A 13594-nucleotide genomic window follows, 5' to 3' on the forward strand; every position below is an offset into this window, starting at 1 on the left:
ATTGCAGTGATCATTTATTTTCTGATCACTGCTTTTAGTGTCAGTGTGACAGAAAAAAGTGTCAGGGCAGTTAGGTTTAGGCCCCTTTAGGTCCAGGGTAGCCCCCTACCCCCCCCCCCCCAATAAAGGTTTAACCCCTGATTGCCCCTAAAGTTAACCCTTTCACCCCTATTGCCAGTGTCACTAAGCGATCGGTTTCTGATCGCTGTATTAGTGTCACTGTTGCCGCTAGGCAGTTAGTTTTTTTTGAGGTTCGCCGCCAGGTTTATATAGCGTTAGGTACCCCCATAAATAAAGGTTTTAACCCCTGATTGCCCCTAGAGTTAACCCTTTCACCACTGATCACTGTATAAGTGTCACTGGTGACGTGGTTAGCCAGTTAGTTATTTAGTTATTTTAGGTTCGCCACCAGGTTTTTAGAAAGCGTTAGGTACCCCCATATATTACCGAATAAAGGTTTTAACCCCCTGATTGCCCCCTAGTTAACCCTTTCACCAGTGATCACCGTATAAGTGTTACGGTTGACGCTGGTTGGTTAGTTTGCTGTTTATAGCATCAGAGCACCCGCCGTATATAACCCAATAGGTTTAACCCCCTGATCACCCGGCGGGTGATATAAATTTAATTTTAGCGCCAGTCAGGGTCTGCGTCGCCCCAGGCAGCGTTAGGTTAGAGCCAGTACCGCTTACACCCACTCGCTAAGCATACACCCCCCTTAGTGGTATAGGATCTGAACGGATCGATACCTGATCTGATCAGATCTATACTAGCGTACCCAGCAGTTTAGGGTACCCAAAAACGCATTGTTAGCGGAATCAGCCCAGATACCCGCTAGCACCTGCGTTTTCCCCCTCTGCCCAGCCCAACCCACCCAAGTGCAGTATCGATCGATCACTGTCACTTACAAAACACAAGACACATAACTGCAGCGTTCGCAGAGACAGGCCTGATCCCTGCGATCGCTTACAGTTTTTTTTGAAGCGTTTTCTACATTTGCTTTTCTATAGTCAGGTGCTTTTTTTACCTGTGAATCCTTACCATTGTACCACTAAATTTAGAGTCCAAAATGGCAAACCGAAGGTACAATGATAAGCAGGCCTTGGAGTTCATGTGCATGTCAGATAGTGAAGAGGAGGAGGTCACACATCTGACAGATTCTGGCTCAGAATATGAACCCATTTACGACAGCGGCTCCATGTCAGATAGCTCGCACGACGAAGTTGAGGTCCCTGCTAAGGCCAGGCATACCCGATCCCATTCTGATGTTGTTGAGCAGCAAGAACCGCAGGACCCTCGTATGGAGCAGAGATCCAGTACTAGCGCCGCTATTCCTTCTGGTGAATTGGCAAGCACCAGCGGCCTAGTACACCCTGGTCGTTTATCCAGCACTGCAGTAACACTTGGTGACGTGGCGAGTCCCATAAGTGCAGTTGAAGCTGGCGATGTGGCAAGCACAAGTAGTGTCCCGCTGCCACCAAGAAGAAGACAGAGACAGGCCCGTCGTGCCCATAGTGCCCTTCCTGTAGAATTTGCCTATCCTGATTGGGTCCCCACCACAGCACCTGTACTTCCCCCATTCACTGGCCAACCCGGTATTCAGGTGGATACAGCGAACTTTACGTCACTTGATTTTTATTCGCTGTATTTCACGGAAGATCTCTATAGATCTATTGTGGACCAGACTAATTTATATGCTGGTACTTACATCGCCGCTAACCCCCAGTCTCGCCTTGCCAAACAATGGAAACCTCTCGAGGTTTCCGAATTTAAGACCTTTCTGGGCCTTACCCTCAACATGGGCATACACAAATTTCCGTCATTGCGGATGTATTGGTCCACACATCCCATTGACCATATGTACATTTTCTCTGCTCACATGGCCAGGAAACGATACGAGGCGATCCTGCGGTTCCTGCATTTCAGTGACAATGCACTTTGTCGTCCACGTGGAGACCCTGAATTTGACCGGCTCTACAAAATTCGGCCCCTCGTAAACCATTTCAACGAACGTTTTGCAGCCTTGTTTAATCCCCAGCAGGTTGTATGCGTTGATGAGTCCCTGATTAAATTTGCTGGCCGCTTGTCTTTCAAACAGTACCTTCCCAGCAAGCGTTCCAGATACGGGGTCAAGCTCTATAAGCTCTGTGACAGGGCCACAGGCTACACATGGAGCTTTAGGGTTTACGAGGGAAAAGATAGTCAGGTAGAGCCGGAAGGATGCCCAGATTACATGGGGAGCGCTGGCAAGATTGTTTGGGACTTGGTGTCACCCTTATTCGGAAAGGGGTACCATTTGTATGTGGACAATTTTTACAGCAGCGTGCCACTTTTTAGCCACTTATTTGATCAACAGATTGGAGCATGTGGCACCGTGCGACCTAATCGCCGGGGCTTCCCCCAGCGGCTTGTAGATGCCCGTGTTAGGCCGGGGGCGAGAGCCTGCTGCAGATGTAAAAATTTGCTCGCTGTGAAGTGGCGGGACAATAGGAATGTTTTCGTTCTTACCACCCTTCACGCAGACACGACAGTCCAAATTCGTACGGCGACTGGTGTTGTGGAGAAACCCCTCTGTGTCCACGAATATAACCAAAACATGGGAGGGGTGGACCTCAACGACCAGTTAATGGCGCCGTATCATATTGCCCGTAAGACGAGACGCTGGTACAAAAAAGTGTCTCTACATTTATTTCAATTGGCTCTACTGAATGCTCATGTCGTATACAGAGCTTCAGGACGGAATGAATCCTTCCTTCAATTCCAGAGGGATATCATCACAGAACTCCTGTATCCAGGCGGTATTGTACCTCACCATCTCCTACCAAATGCAGTAAGCCGACTGCATGAGAGGCATTTTTCTTATGTCCTCCAGAGTACCCCTACCCAACGAGCCCCCCAAAGAAAATGTCGTGTCTGTACCAAGCGCGGATTTAGGCGTGACACCCGTTATTTTTGTCCCAAATGTCCTGGCAATCCTGGTCTTTGTATTGGTGAATGTTTTGAACGCTTCCACACACACGTTAATTATTAGTGTAGGGTGAAACATTTCACAGGCTAGGCACACTCACACAGGGTCTCCCAAGATGCCATCGCATTTTGAGAGACCCAAACCTGGAACCGAAAAGTTGAAGTTACAGTTCACAGTTACAAAAAAAAGTGTTAAAAAAAAAAAAAAAAAAAAAAAAGTAAAAAATAAAAAAACACACAAAAAAAATATAAAATAAAAAAACCAAAAATAGTTGTCGTTTTATTGTTCTCTCCCTCTCTATTCTCTCTCTATTGTTCTGCTCTTTTTTACTGTATTCTATTCTGCAAAGTTTTATTGTTGTTATGTTTTTTCATGCTTGCTTTTCAGGTATGTAATTTATTTTACTGTTTTCAGGTACGCCATTCAGCTGTTGCGCGGACTTATTTATCTTGACAGCAACAGCGTTTGCTCCCACGATATATAAAGCCGCGACTCCAGTGCTGTAGGAGGTGATTTCACCACCACAGTTAAAAAAAAGAGCATATATGCCGAAGCATGCGGGCAGCAGGGGCGGAGGAGCGATTTTGCTCCTAATGCCGCGTACATACGGTTGACATTCCTACGGAGGCTTTCCCGTGGAAAAGTCTGACCATGTGTACACGGCATAGAAAAGTCCGACCGTGTGTACGCGGCATAGAAAAGTCCGACCGTACGCGGCATAACTTTTTTGCGGGAGGATGCCCCCATGCTTTGGCATATATATATTTTAGGCACAGGTTGCGTTAAAAAATGTTTTATTTTTTACTATGTTTTTTTATAGGTATTTGCTTTGCAGGTATGGTATGATCTTACTGTTATACTGGAATGTTACTTTGTTTTAATGTTAACCATCATTTGCTTAGCAGGTACGCCATTCAGTTGCAGTGCGGATTTATTTAGCGTGACAGCAACAGCGTTTGCTCCCACGATATATAAAGCCGCGACTCCAATGCTGTAGGAGGTGATTTCACCACTACAGTTCAAAAAAGAGCATATATGCCGGAGCATGGGGGCATTAGGGGCGGAGGAGCGATTTTGCTCCTAATGCCGCGTACATACGGTTGACATTCCTACGGAGGCTTTCCTGTGGAAAAGTCTGACCATGTGTACACGGCATAGAAAAGTCCGACCGTGTGTACGCGGCATAGAAAAGTCCGACCGTACGCGGCATAACTTTTTTGCGGGAGGATGCCCCCATGCTTCGGCATATATAAATGGTGCATGTATGCCCATCATTAGAAGTGGGTGGATGAAGGGAGGTATTCTAATGGTGGGCATACCCACCAATCAATCTTTTTTTTGTTCAGCCAACAGGCTGCATGAAAAAAAAAAAAAGATTACAATACATGTCCAACAAGAACCATCAACGTACTGGTATGTTGCAGGACTTTGAATGGTTATACCAGAATGATGCCTGCGGGTTTAGGCATCATCTTGGTATCATTCTTTTCAGCCAGCGGTCGGCTTTCATGTAAAAGCAGTCCTAGCGGCTAATTAGCCTCTAGACTGCTTTTACATTCAGTGGGAGGGAATGTCCCCCCCCCCCAGATATAAACGGCGCCATTGAGAATATGGGAAAGCATTTTATCACACCGATCTTGGTGTGGTCAGATGCTTTGAGGGCAGAGGAAAGATCTAGGGTCTAATAGACCCCATTTAAAAAAAAAAAAAGAGTACCTGTCACTAACTATTGCTATCATAAGGGATATTTACATTCCCTGAGATAACAATAAAAATGGTAAAAAAAATAAATAAATGGAAGGAACAGTTAACAAATAAAATAAAAAAAGCGAAATAAATATATAAAAAAATAAAAAAATAAAAAAAAAGCATCCCTGTCCCCCCCTGCTCTTGCGCAAAGACGAACGCAAGCGTCGGTCTGGAGTCATATGTAAACAGCAATTGCACCATGCATGTGAGGTATCACCGCGAAGGGCAGATCGAGGGCAGTCATTTTAGCAGTAGACCTACTCTGTAAATCTAATGTGGTAACCTGTAAAGGCTTTTAAAGGCTTTTAAAAATGTATGTAGTTTGTCGCCACTGCGCGTTTGTGCGCAATTTTAAAGTATGTCGTGTTTGGTATCCATGTACTCGGCCTAAGATCATAATTTTTATTTCATCAATAATTTGGGCAATATAGTGTGTTTTAGTGCTTTAAAATAAAAAAAAGTGTATTTTTTCCCCAAAAAATGCGTTTGAAAAAACGCTGCGCAAATACTGTGTGGAAATTTTTTTTGCAACACCCACCATTTTAATCTGTAGGGCCTTTGCTTTAAAAAAATATATAATGTTTGGGGGTTCAACTTTACTTTCTTGCAAAAAAATAATATGTTTTTATGTAAACAAACAGTGTCAGAAAGGGCTTTTTCTTCAAGTGGTTAGAAGAGTGGGTGATGTGTGACATAAGCTTCTAATTGTTGTGCATAAAATGCCAGGACAATTGAAAACCCCCCCAAATGACCCCATTTTGGAAAGTAGACACCCCAAGCTATTTGCTGAGAGGCATCTTAAGTCCATGGAATATTTTAGATTTTGACCCAAGTTGCGGGAAATATAAAAAAATATATATATATATATATATTTTTTTTTGCGCAAAGTTGTCACTAAATGATATATTGCTCAAACATGCCATGGGCATATGTGGAATTACACCCCAAAATGCATTCTGCTGCTTCTCCTGAGTACGGGGATACCACATGTGTGAGACTTTTTGGGAGCCTAGCCGCGTACGGGACCCCAAAAACCAATCACCGCCTTCAGGCTTTCTAAGGGTGTAAATTTTTGATTTCACTCCTCACTACCTATCACAGTTTCGAAGGCCATAAAATGCCAAAATAGCACAAAAAAAACCCAAATGACCCCATTTTGGAAAGAAGACACCCCAAGGAAACTGCTGAGAGGCATGTTGAGTCCATTGATTTTTTTTTTTTTGTCCAAAGTGATTGAATAATGAGAAAAAAAAAAAAAAATAATGTGTCACTAAATGATATATTGCTCACACATGCCATGGTTATATGTGGAGTTGCACCCTAAAATACATTCTGCTGCTTCTCCTGAGTACGGGGATACCACATGTTTGGGACTTTTTGGGAGCCTAGCCACGTACGGGACCCCGAAAACCAAGCACCGCCTTCAGCATTTCTAAGGGCGCAAATTTTTGATTTCACTCCTCACTACCTATCACAGTTTCGAAGGCCATAAAATGCCAAAATAGCACAAAAAAAACCCAAATGACCCCATTTTGGAAAGTAGACACCCCAAGCTATTTGCTGAGAGGCATGTTGAGTCCATGGAATATTTAATTTTTTTGCCCCAAGTGATTGAATCATGACCAAAAAAAATTAAAATAAAAAAATGTACAAAACATTGTCACTAAATGATATATTTCTCACACATGCCATGGTTATATGTGGAATTGCACCCCAAAATACATTCTGCTACTTCTCCTGAGTACGGGGATACCACATGTGTGGGACTTTTTGGGAGCCTAGCCGCGTATGAGACCCCGAAAACCAAGCACCGCCTTCAAGATTTCTAAGGACATAAATTTTTGATTTCACTCACACAAATCTTGAAGGCAGTGCTTGGTTTTCGGGGCCCCGTACGCGGCTAGGCTCCCAAAAAGTCCCACACATGTGGTATCCCCGTACTCAGGAGAAGCAGCAGAATGTATTTTGGGGTGCAATTCCACATATGCCCATGGCATATGTGAGAAATATATCATTTAGTGACAACGTTTTGTAAAAATTTTTTTTTTTTTTTGGTCATTATTCAATCACTTGGGGCCATAAAATTAAATATTCCATGGACTCAACATGCCTCTCAGCAAATAGCTTGGGGTGTCTTCTTTCCAAAATGGGGTCATTTGGGGGGGTTGTGTGACATCTTGGCATTTTATGGCCTTCAAAACTGTGATAGGTAGTGATAGGTAGTGAGGAGTGAAATCAAAAATGTATGCCCTTAGAAATCTTGAAGGCGGTGCTTTGTTTTCGGGGCCCCGTATGCGGCTAGGCTCACAAAAAGTCCCACATATGTGGTATCCCCGTACTCGGGAGAAGCAGCAGAATGTATTTTGGGGTGCAATTCCACATATAACTATGGCATGTGTGAGCAATATATCATTTAGTGACAACTTTGTGCAAAAAAAAATCAGTTTGTCATATTCCCGCAACTTGTGTCAAAATATAAAATATTCCATGGACTCGACATGCCTCTCAGCAAATAGCTTAGGGTGTCTACTTTCCAAAATGGGGTCATTTGGTTTTTTTTTTTGCTATTTTGGCATTTTATGGCCTTCGAAACCTTGATAGGTAGTGAGGAGTGAAATCAAAAATTTGTGCCCTTAGAAATGCTGAAGGCGGTGCTTGGGTTTTGGGGCCCCGTATCCGGCTAGGCTCCCAAAAAGTCCCACACATGTGGTATCCCCGTACTCAGGAGAAGCAGCAGAATGTATTTTGGGGTGCAATTCCACATATAACCATGGCATGTGTGAGAAATATATCATTTAGTGACAACTTTTTGTAAACATTTTTTTTTTTTTTTTCAAAATTTACGGTCTTTTTGCGTTTATATCGCAAAAAATAAAAATCGCAGAGGCGATCAAATACCATCAAAATAAAGCTCTATTTGTGGGAAGAAAAGGACGCAAGTTTCGTTTCGGTACAACATTGCATGACCGCGCAATTACCAGTTAAAGCAGCGCATTGCCAAATTGTAAAAACACCTTGGGTCTTTAGACAGCGTATTGGTCCGGGGCTTAAGTGGTTAAGTATGGGAGTGATCTGTGTATGTTTTAGAGGGGAGGGGGAAGGTACCACTAGAGAGGGAGAGATTGAAGATGTGAGTGAGGGAGCATAGGATAGAAGAAGAGGGTGACCGTAGTAGTTGAGGGAACAGGGTCCAAGGGACAATTGGTTAGGTGGGCATCTGAGAAAAGTTTTGTAACCTCTTAAATATCAAGTAACCTTATAAAATATAGGTTGTAAAATAAGCTTAAAAGTTAAAAAGGCATATTATGTACATCCCTTATTTTGAAATGTTATGTTTTTTTTTTTTTAATGCTTGCAAGTTTAAGTTTGAGTGCATTTGTAATGCAATAGGTCACTCTTCCCCCCCTCCCCTTGTATCACACAGCGCAGATATCACCGTTTACCCATTTCACTTTATTTCTGGTTGGAGATACTCACACACAGTTTGAAAAGAACCCTGTAGCAAGGTGGGGCGAGTATAATATTGTACATTACTGGGAACTTAACAAACATGTTCTGATCCACATAGAATAAACTGGTGGGAGAACTGAAGTGGTTCAAATTATAATTTTGACAAGCAATTTCACCAAAATTGTGAGTAGGATTGGGCTTGGGCGTGTTTGGGATCCCACCTGACCGATCCCGCTAGGAAGCCGACACTGCACACCACTAAACACAGGCAGCAAGACATTTCTTGATCTGTGCAGCTGTGAACCGGAATTGTCTCACGGTCTGCGATTAGCTGTGTGCAGTGTTGGATTCATGGCAGGATCCCAAACACGGTCAAGCCCATCTCTAAATTGTGAGATATCCAAAAGCATAAATAACTTAATTCTACACAAGTTTAGATCTCTAAGAAACAGCATTTATATAGAATGTTCAAGTCTAGAAAAATTCTATGTGCTTTCCTGGCATTTAGGAACAAGCCAAATAGCATGCAAAGTGTGTGTGGGTCCATAATGAGTTAAACTCTCCTCAGAGCTTCAATTACTTAAACCAAAGCACATGTAATATTGCCAAGAGATAAGCATCCCAGTTCAAGCTGCCTGAAACAATTTGCAATAAAAAGGGGAGAGAGAAGAAGAGAAAGCCAATGGCTCCTCTTCTCCCAGTAGAATTTGACGTTTCCTCTTCTCTATAGCGCTATTTGGCCACTAGCGGGGCAGTTATACCCCCTGCTAGCGGCCACAGAGGCACATTGCCGGCAGTATAGCTGTGGTGTCTCATTAATTGCAATGGGCGGGAGCGGTGGAGAAGCGGTATACGCACCGCTCCAAAGATGAGGCTAGAAGGACTTTTTTTTACCGTCCTGCTAGCGCAACACTCTAGTGTCTGGCCCTCTGGGCTTTCACAATGGAGAAACAGCAGCGGCTGTTTAGGGTCGGTTTGCAGGCACTATTTTTAGCGCAATAGCGCCTGCAAACCGCTCCAGTGTGACAGGGGTCTTTATGTTACCCCTTAGTCCTCCAAATACTACCCTAGAGATACCCCCCGCATGACAGGGAACAGAAGATCTCTGTCATGTCACTAGGCAGAAAGGGGAAATGCCTGGTTTACATTTGCCCGTTCTGCCTCTCCTCACCAGAGGACATAGGGTCTGCAGGAGCCGCGCCCGCTTCAATGGAGGGACGTACGGTTACGCCCATTTCCCCAGCCGTGTCGACGTACATCTAAAATGATTGGACCCTTAACCTAATATTTTGCTGCACAACCTTTAGAGGCAATTACTGCAAATAAGTGATTTCAGTAGCGCTCAATTAGACTTCTGCACCATCCAATATGTAGTTTGACCCACTCTTCTTGGTCAAGCTGCTCCAGCTGCTTCAAGGCTTGAATGATGCCTTCTGCAGACTACATATTGCAGCTCTCTCCATAGAAGTTCTATAGAATTCAGATCAGGGCTCATAGAAAGGTACTTCAAAATAGTTAATGGTTCCGTTCTTAAAACGCATTAAGCTGTGTGTTTTGGGTCATTATCCTGTTGATGGAACCAGGACCTGTGACTGAGACACAGCTTTGGAAACTGGCAGTACATTTTATTCCAGAATTCCTTGATAGTCTTGAGATTTCATTGTGCCCTGCAAAAATTCAAGGCACCCCATGCCAGGCACAGCAGCCCCAAAACATCATCTAGTCTCCTACAGGTTTCACAGTAGATGGGTGTCCTTTCCTTTAAAAAAAAATAAACTTTTTGTGATCATAAGGGACATTCTCCCAGAAGCATTGTGGGATTGTCAGTATGTATTTTAGTAAAAATCCTGTGTTTTCTCCCTTTGAGCCCACTGTCGCTCAAAAAGTGATGAAAGATGCAGTCAGACATGTATGTGTGCCTTGACAATGGAATTTAGCTTGTATCTCTTTGGAACCTTCCTTCCCTTTGTCTACCCTTCGTACCATCCCTCTGTTCAATGTGGGGACGATGTTCCGAATCTTGCAGTCACTTCTAGGGAGGTTAGCTACGCTCCCATGGCCCCTAAAACTTCTTAAAATTTGAAACCATAAATCACAAAAACATCAAGTTGCTTGGCGACGATCATATAGCCTTTGCTTGCTCTAGTCCTTGTTTAGTGTAGCGTACATGGAGGATACCAAACAGCACAGTGAGTACCGTTAGTTTGAAATATCCCTACGATCAAAAAAAAAAAAAAAAATGTATAATCTTTTCTAGGGACACCAACAAATCTGGCCAAGTCATTTTGAATATCTTTGTAGAATAAGCAACAATGTATCACTTTTCTTTCTGACATACCAAAGGCATGCTGGTACACACAAGTTTTTAATTTCATCACTTTTCAGGAGGAATGTAAAAGGTACCAACACATTTGTCCACTCCTACATATACTTTGTTGCGCTTTCCCTTCATGCAATTTGCATTGCTATGGCCCTTTACTGTTGCTACAGAAGGTTTGACTTCGGATCTCAATGCTGAAGATGGTATCTACTTACCCGGGGCTCTCTGAATTAGCTACATCAAGTTCAAATCTGTGTTTTTACCAGTTATTTAATCTCTACATGGCATGTACGGAAATAAAGAACTGCAGAATATTAGTGATAAAGAATCATTTATCTTACCTGAAACGCTTAAGGTGCAGCCGCAGAACCTGAGGTAGTCTGAATATCATAAGTTGCTTCTTGGCCTCACTGAGCACAAGGGGCTTTGGAGAGGACTTTCGTCTCCGACCTGAACAAAATTTGAGTGAGTTACAGATATTTGATTATGAGTATAGGGATATGGTTTTCAAAATTAAATAGTTTGGTTTACTATTTTCTAAACAGTTTAGGAAAGAACAGCAATTCAATTTTAGTTAACATTGAGGAATCGGACTTTGGGCTGTCAGAGCAGGAGCAATCCTCTATTATTCTGTCTGTCTATTTATCTCTACTACCCATGTCCATAAATCTCATTTAATAATGAGTAATAGGACAGTACTGCCGCCTCGTGTTCAGAGTCCTCATTTAACCACTTGCCGACCAGTTCACGCAGATATACTGGTGACAAGTCGGCTCTCCTGCGCAAACCGACGTACCTGTACGCTGGTCCGTGCAAGGATGATAGCGGGCGAGAGTGTGGACTCTATGCCTGCCAGCAACCCGCGATTGCAGTGAGGAGAGGCAGAACGAGGAACTGCCTATGTAAACACGGAGATGCCAGATGACATGACAGATCTACTGTTCCCAGTGAGCTCTGTCATGTTCCAGTTCCCCTCCTGCAGAAGCCATGTATCAGAGCTGTACAGCAGCTGCAATTCACGTGACCGGCCTGAAGATCGTTCTAAATCTGTATTTACATACCTCAATTTTATAGAAGAAAAAAAAAAAAGACATACAGTGCGCTATGCCTGCCTAAAATAGAGGGGCTGCCAGCGTTTTATGTATGGGTTAACACTTTAATAATGTCACACATTATTCCAACTAGAGAGACCAAGATAACTTTTCTACTGATGCAATGACAGGCAATACCACTCACTATTACACTGGTCACAAGCATAAATTCTTCCTTCCAAGGCCTCAGTTTCTGTAAACTTGGATAACATTTCCGTAACAGTGCACTCAGTAGTAGTGACTGGAGCAATCCCCTTTTCTAGGCTGTGATAACGCTCAGGGAATTCCAGTGACAAATCCCAGAAAGGTTCCACTGTGTCAGACTTATAACTGCATGTCAGACATGTAACCTGTGAAAAAAAGAAGAAAACATTCATGTAGTTACGAGGGTCTATTCTAGAAAGAAAAAGTGCACAGCTGGGAGAGAAATATCTAAAAGAACAGTAACAAAAAAAAAAAGTCTTCTCACCTGACTAAGCAGTTGCCCATGGAATATTGTGTTCACTACCTTTAACACCTGTTTGGTGAGCTTCCGCTGGGAAATGGGGATAAGTATTCTGTGTTTGCTGCCCTCAGACTCCAGTTCCTGTTGCACCTTATCCAGAAGCTCACACAAGAACTCCTGAGCATCTTGCTGGTCATATCCCCTAAAGGCTGGAATTAGGTTCCAAACTGAGTGCAGCATGGCAAAGGGCGAAACCAGCGCCCATTTCCCTGACCACATAACTCGAAATAAGGTGTGCAGTTCATGGCAAAGGGAGAGCTGCTTGGTGCTGGGTTCCTTGGCTTGAATTAGCTCCAGGTTTTTCTTAAGCGATGACCCCCCATTTAATTTAAGGCCCCCAGATGGGCACTGTGCTCCACTATCACCCATACAGTGCTTGCCATTGGTGCCTTTTCCCAAAAGTTCCTCTTTCTCACAGGGATCCAAGGTAAGGAAGCATTCCCTAAACTTCTGCAGGTGACTCAGTACCTGTAGTATGGAGTTCATATAACAGGTGTTTCCAAGATTGCGAAGTCCTGTAACTCCAGGGGTCACATTGGGCCGTATGGAGTATAGCTGATTAAAGCGCCTTTGAGCCTCTTTTCTTGAAGCTGGACTGCTGGTTGTCATGTCCCTGAATTTACGGGGAATAAGGCTATCCCTGTGTGCGTGCGATAACAGACGGGCACTTTTCCTTGGAGGGGTGTTTGCTAGCTCTTCAAGAAGACGCCGTTTCACTTCTTGCCGCTTTAGCCTAGCTTCTTCTTTCTTCCGCTCTAGCTCAGCTTTCTGTCTCTTTTCCTCCAGTTTAAGCTGGCCCTTTGAGCTTTTTTCAAACCATTGCCTGAGCGCTTTTGCTAGCAGTGTATGGCGTCGATGCCGCAGTGCTGTGAGCATCAATGGTTGCCCTTGTGACTTAAGGCTATAAGACCCCTCAAAAGCTGTGGTTTGTGAACGCAAACTTCTTCGGCTGGATGTTTCCTGCTTTGGACTCCGCACAGCAGACAGCGCACTTCTCAGTAGCTTTAGGTCACCCTCTGGGTTATCATTTAATACATAGTCCTGGCACAAATAGCAGAAGACATAAAGCTCATGCACCTCCATAACCAAAGGGTGTCTGCTCTCTTGGAAGTGGCGCAACGCATGCTCTTCAATGTAACGTCCACAGGCCACATGGGAACACTTGAGACAGGCCCATATGGATTCTCTAGTATCACAATCCACACAGCGCCATTTCTGTGGATTTAATATTGAGTGGTCTTGGGATAAGCGCAAGCGTCCCACATGTTTACATCGATCCATGTCTCACAGCAAGATCCTACAGGGAAACATAAGGCAGCAAGAATCACACAGAAGTTTGTAAAATATTCATTTTAATATATACATTTTGCAAAGTAACATGAACAGATTGACTAAAAAAATAAAAAGTATACAAAAAAAAAAAAATTTAGGCTAATTTCACTTACATTTCAAGAAAGGCGAAGTTGGTAAAGGCAACTATTAAATACATTCTTCTCCTCAGTTTATGTGAACAA

The 13594-nt window shown here is 43.4% G+C and overlaps 1 protein-coding gene across 3 annotated transcripts in view; it reads right to left on the reverse strand.

The window, feature by feature from the left end:
- USP49 (ubiquitin specific peptidase 49) overlaps positions 1-13594 on the reverse strand; it is a 106769-nt gene that overhangs the window by 44079 nt on the left and 49096 nt on the right. For all 3 annotated transcript variants that reach the window (XM_040337693.1, XM_040337694.1, XM_040337695.1), the window contains exons 4-6: positions 12045-13377; positions 11721-11925; positions 10826-10934 (exon numbers count right to left, since the gene is read on the reverse strand). In XM_040337693.1, the coding sequence (XP_040193627.1) occupies positions 10826-10934; positions 11721-11925; positions 12045-13361 (1631 nt within the window). In that variant the 5' untranslated portion in view covers positions 13362-13377. The remainder of the gene's footprint in view (positions 1-10825; positions 10935-11720; positions 11926-12044; positions 13378-13594) is intronic.

This window comes from Rana temporaria, chromosome 2, assembly GCF_905171775.1.
Source record: "Rana temporaria chromosome 2, aRanTem1.1, whole genome shotgun sequence".
Taxonomy (NCBI): domain Eukaryota; kingdom Metazoa; phylum Chordata; class Amphibia; order Anura; family Ranidae; genus Rana; species Rana temporaria.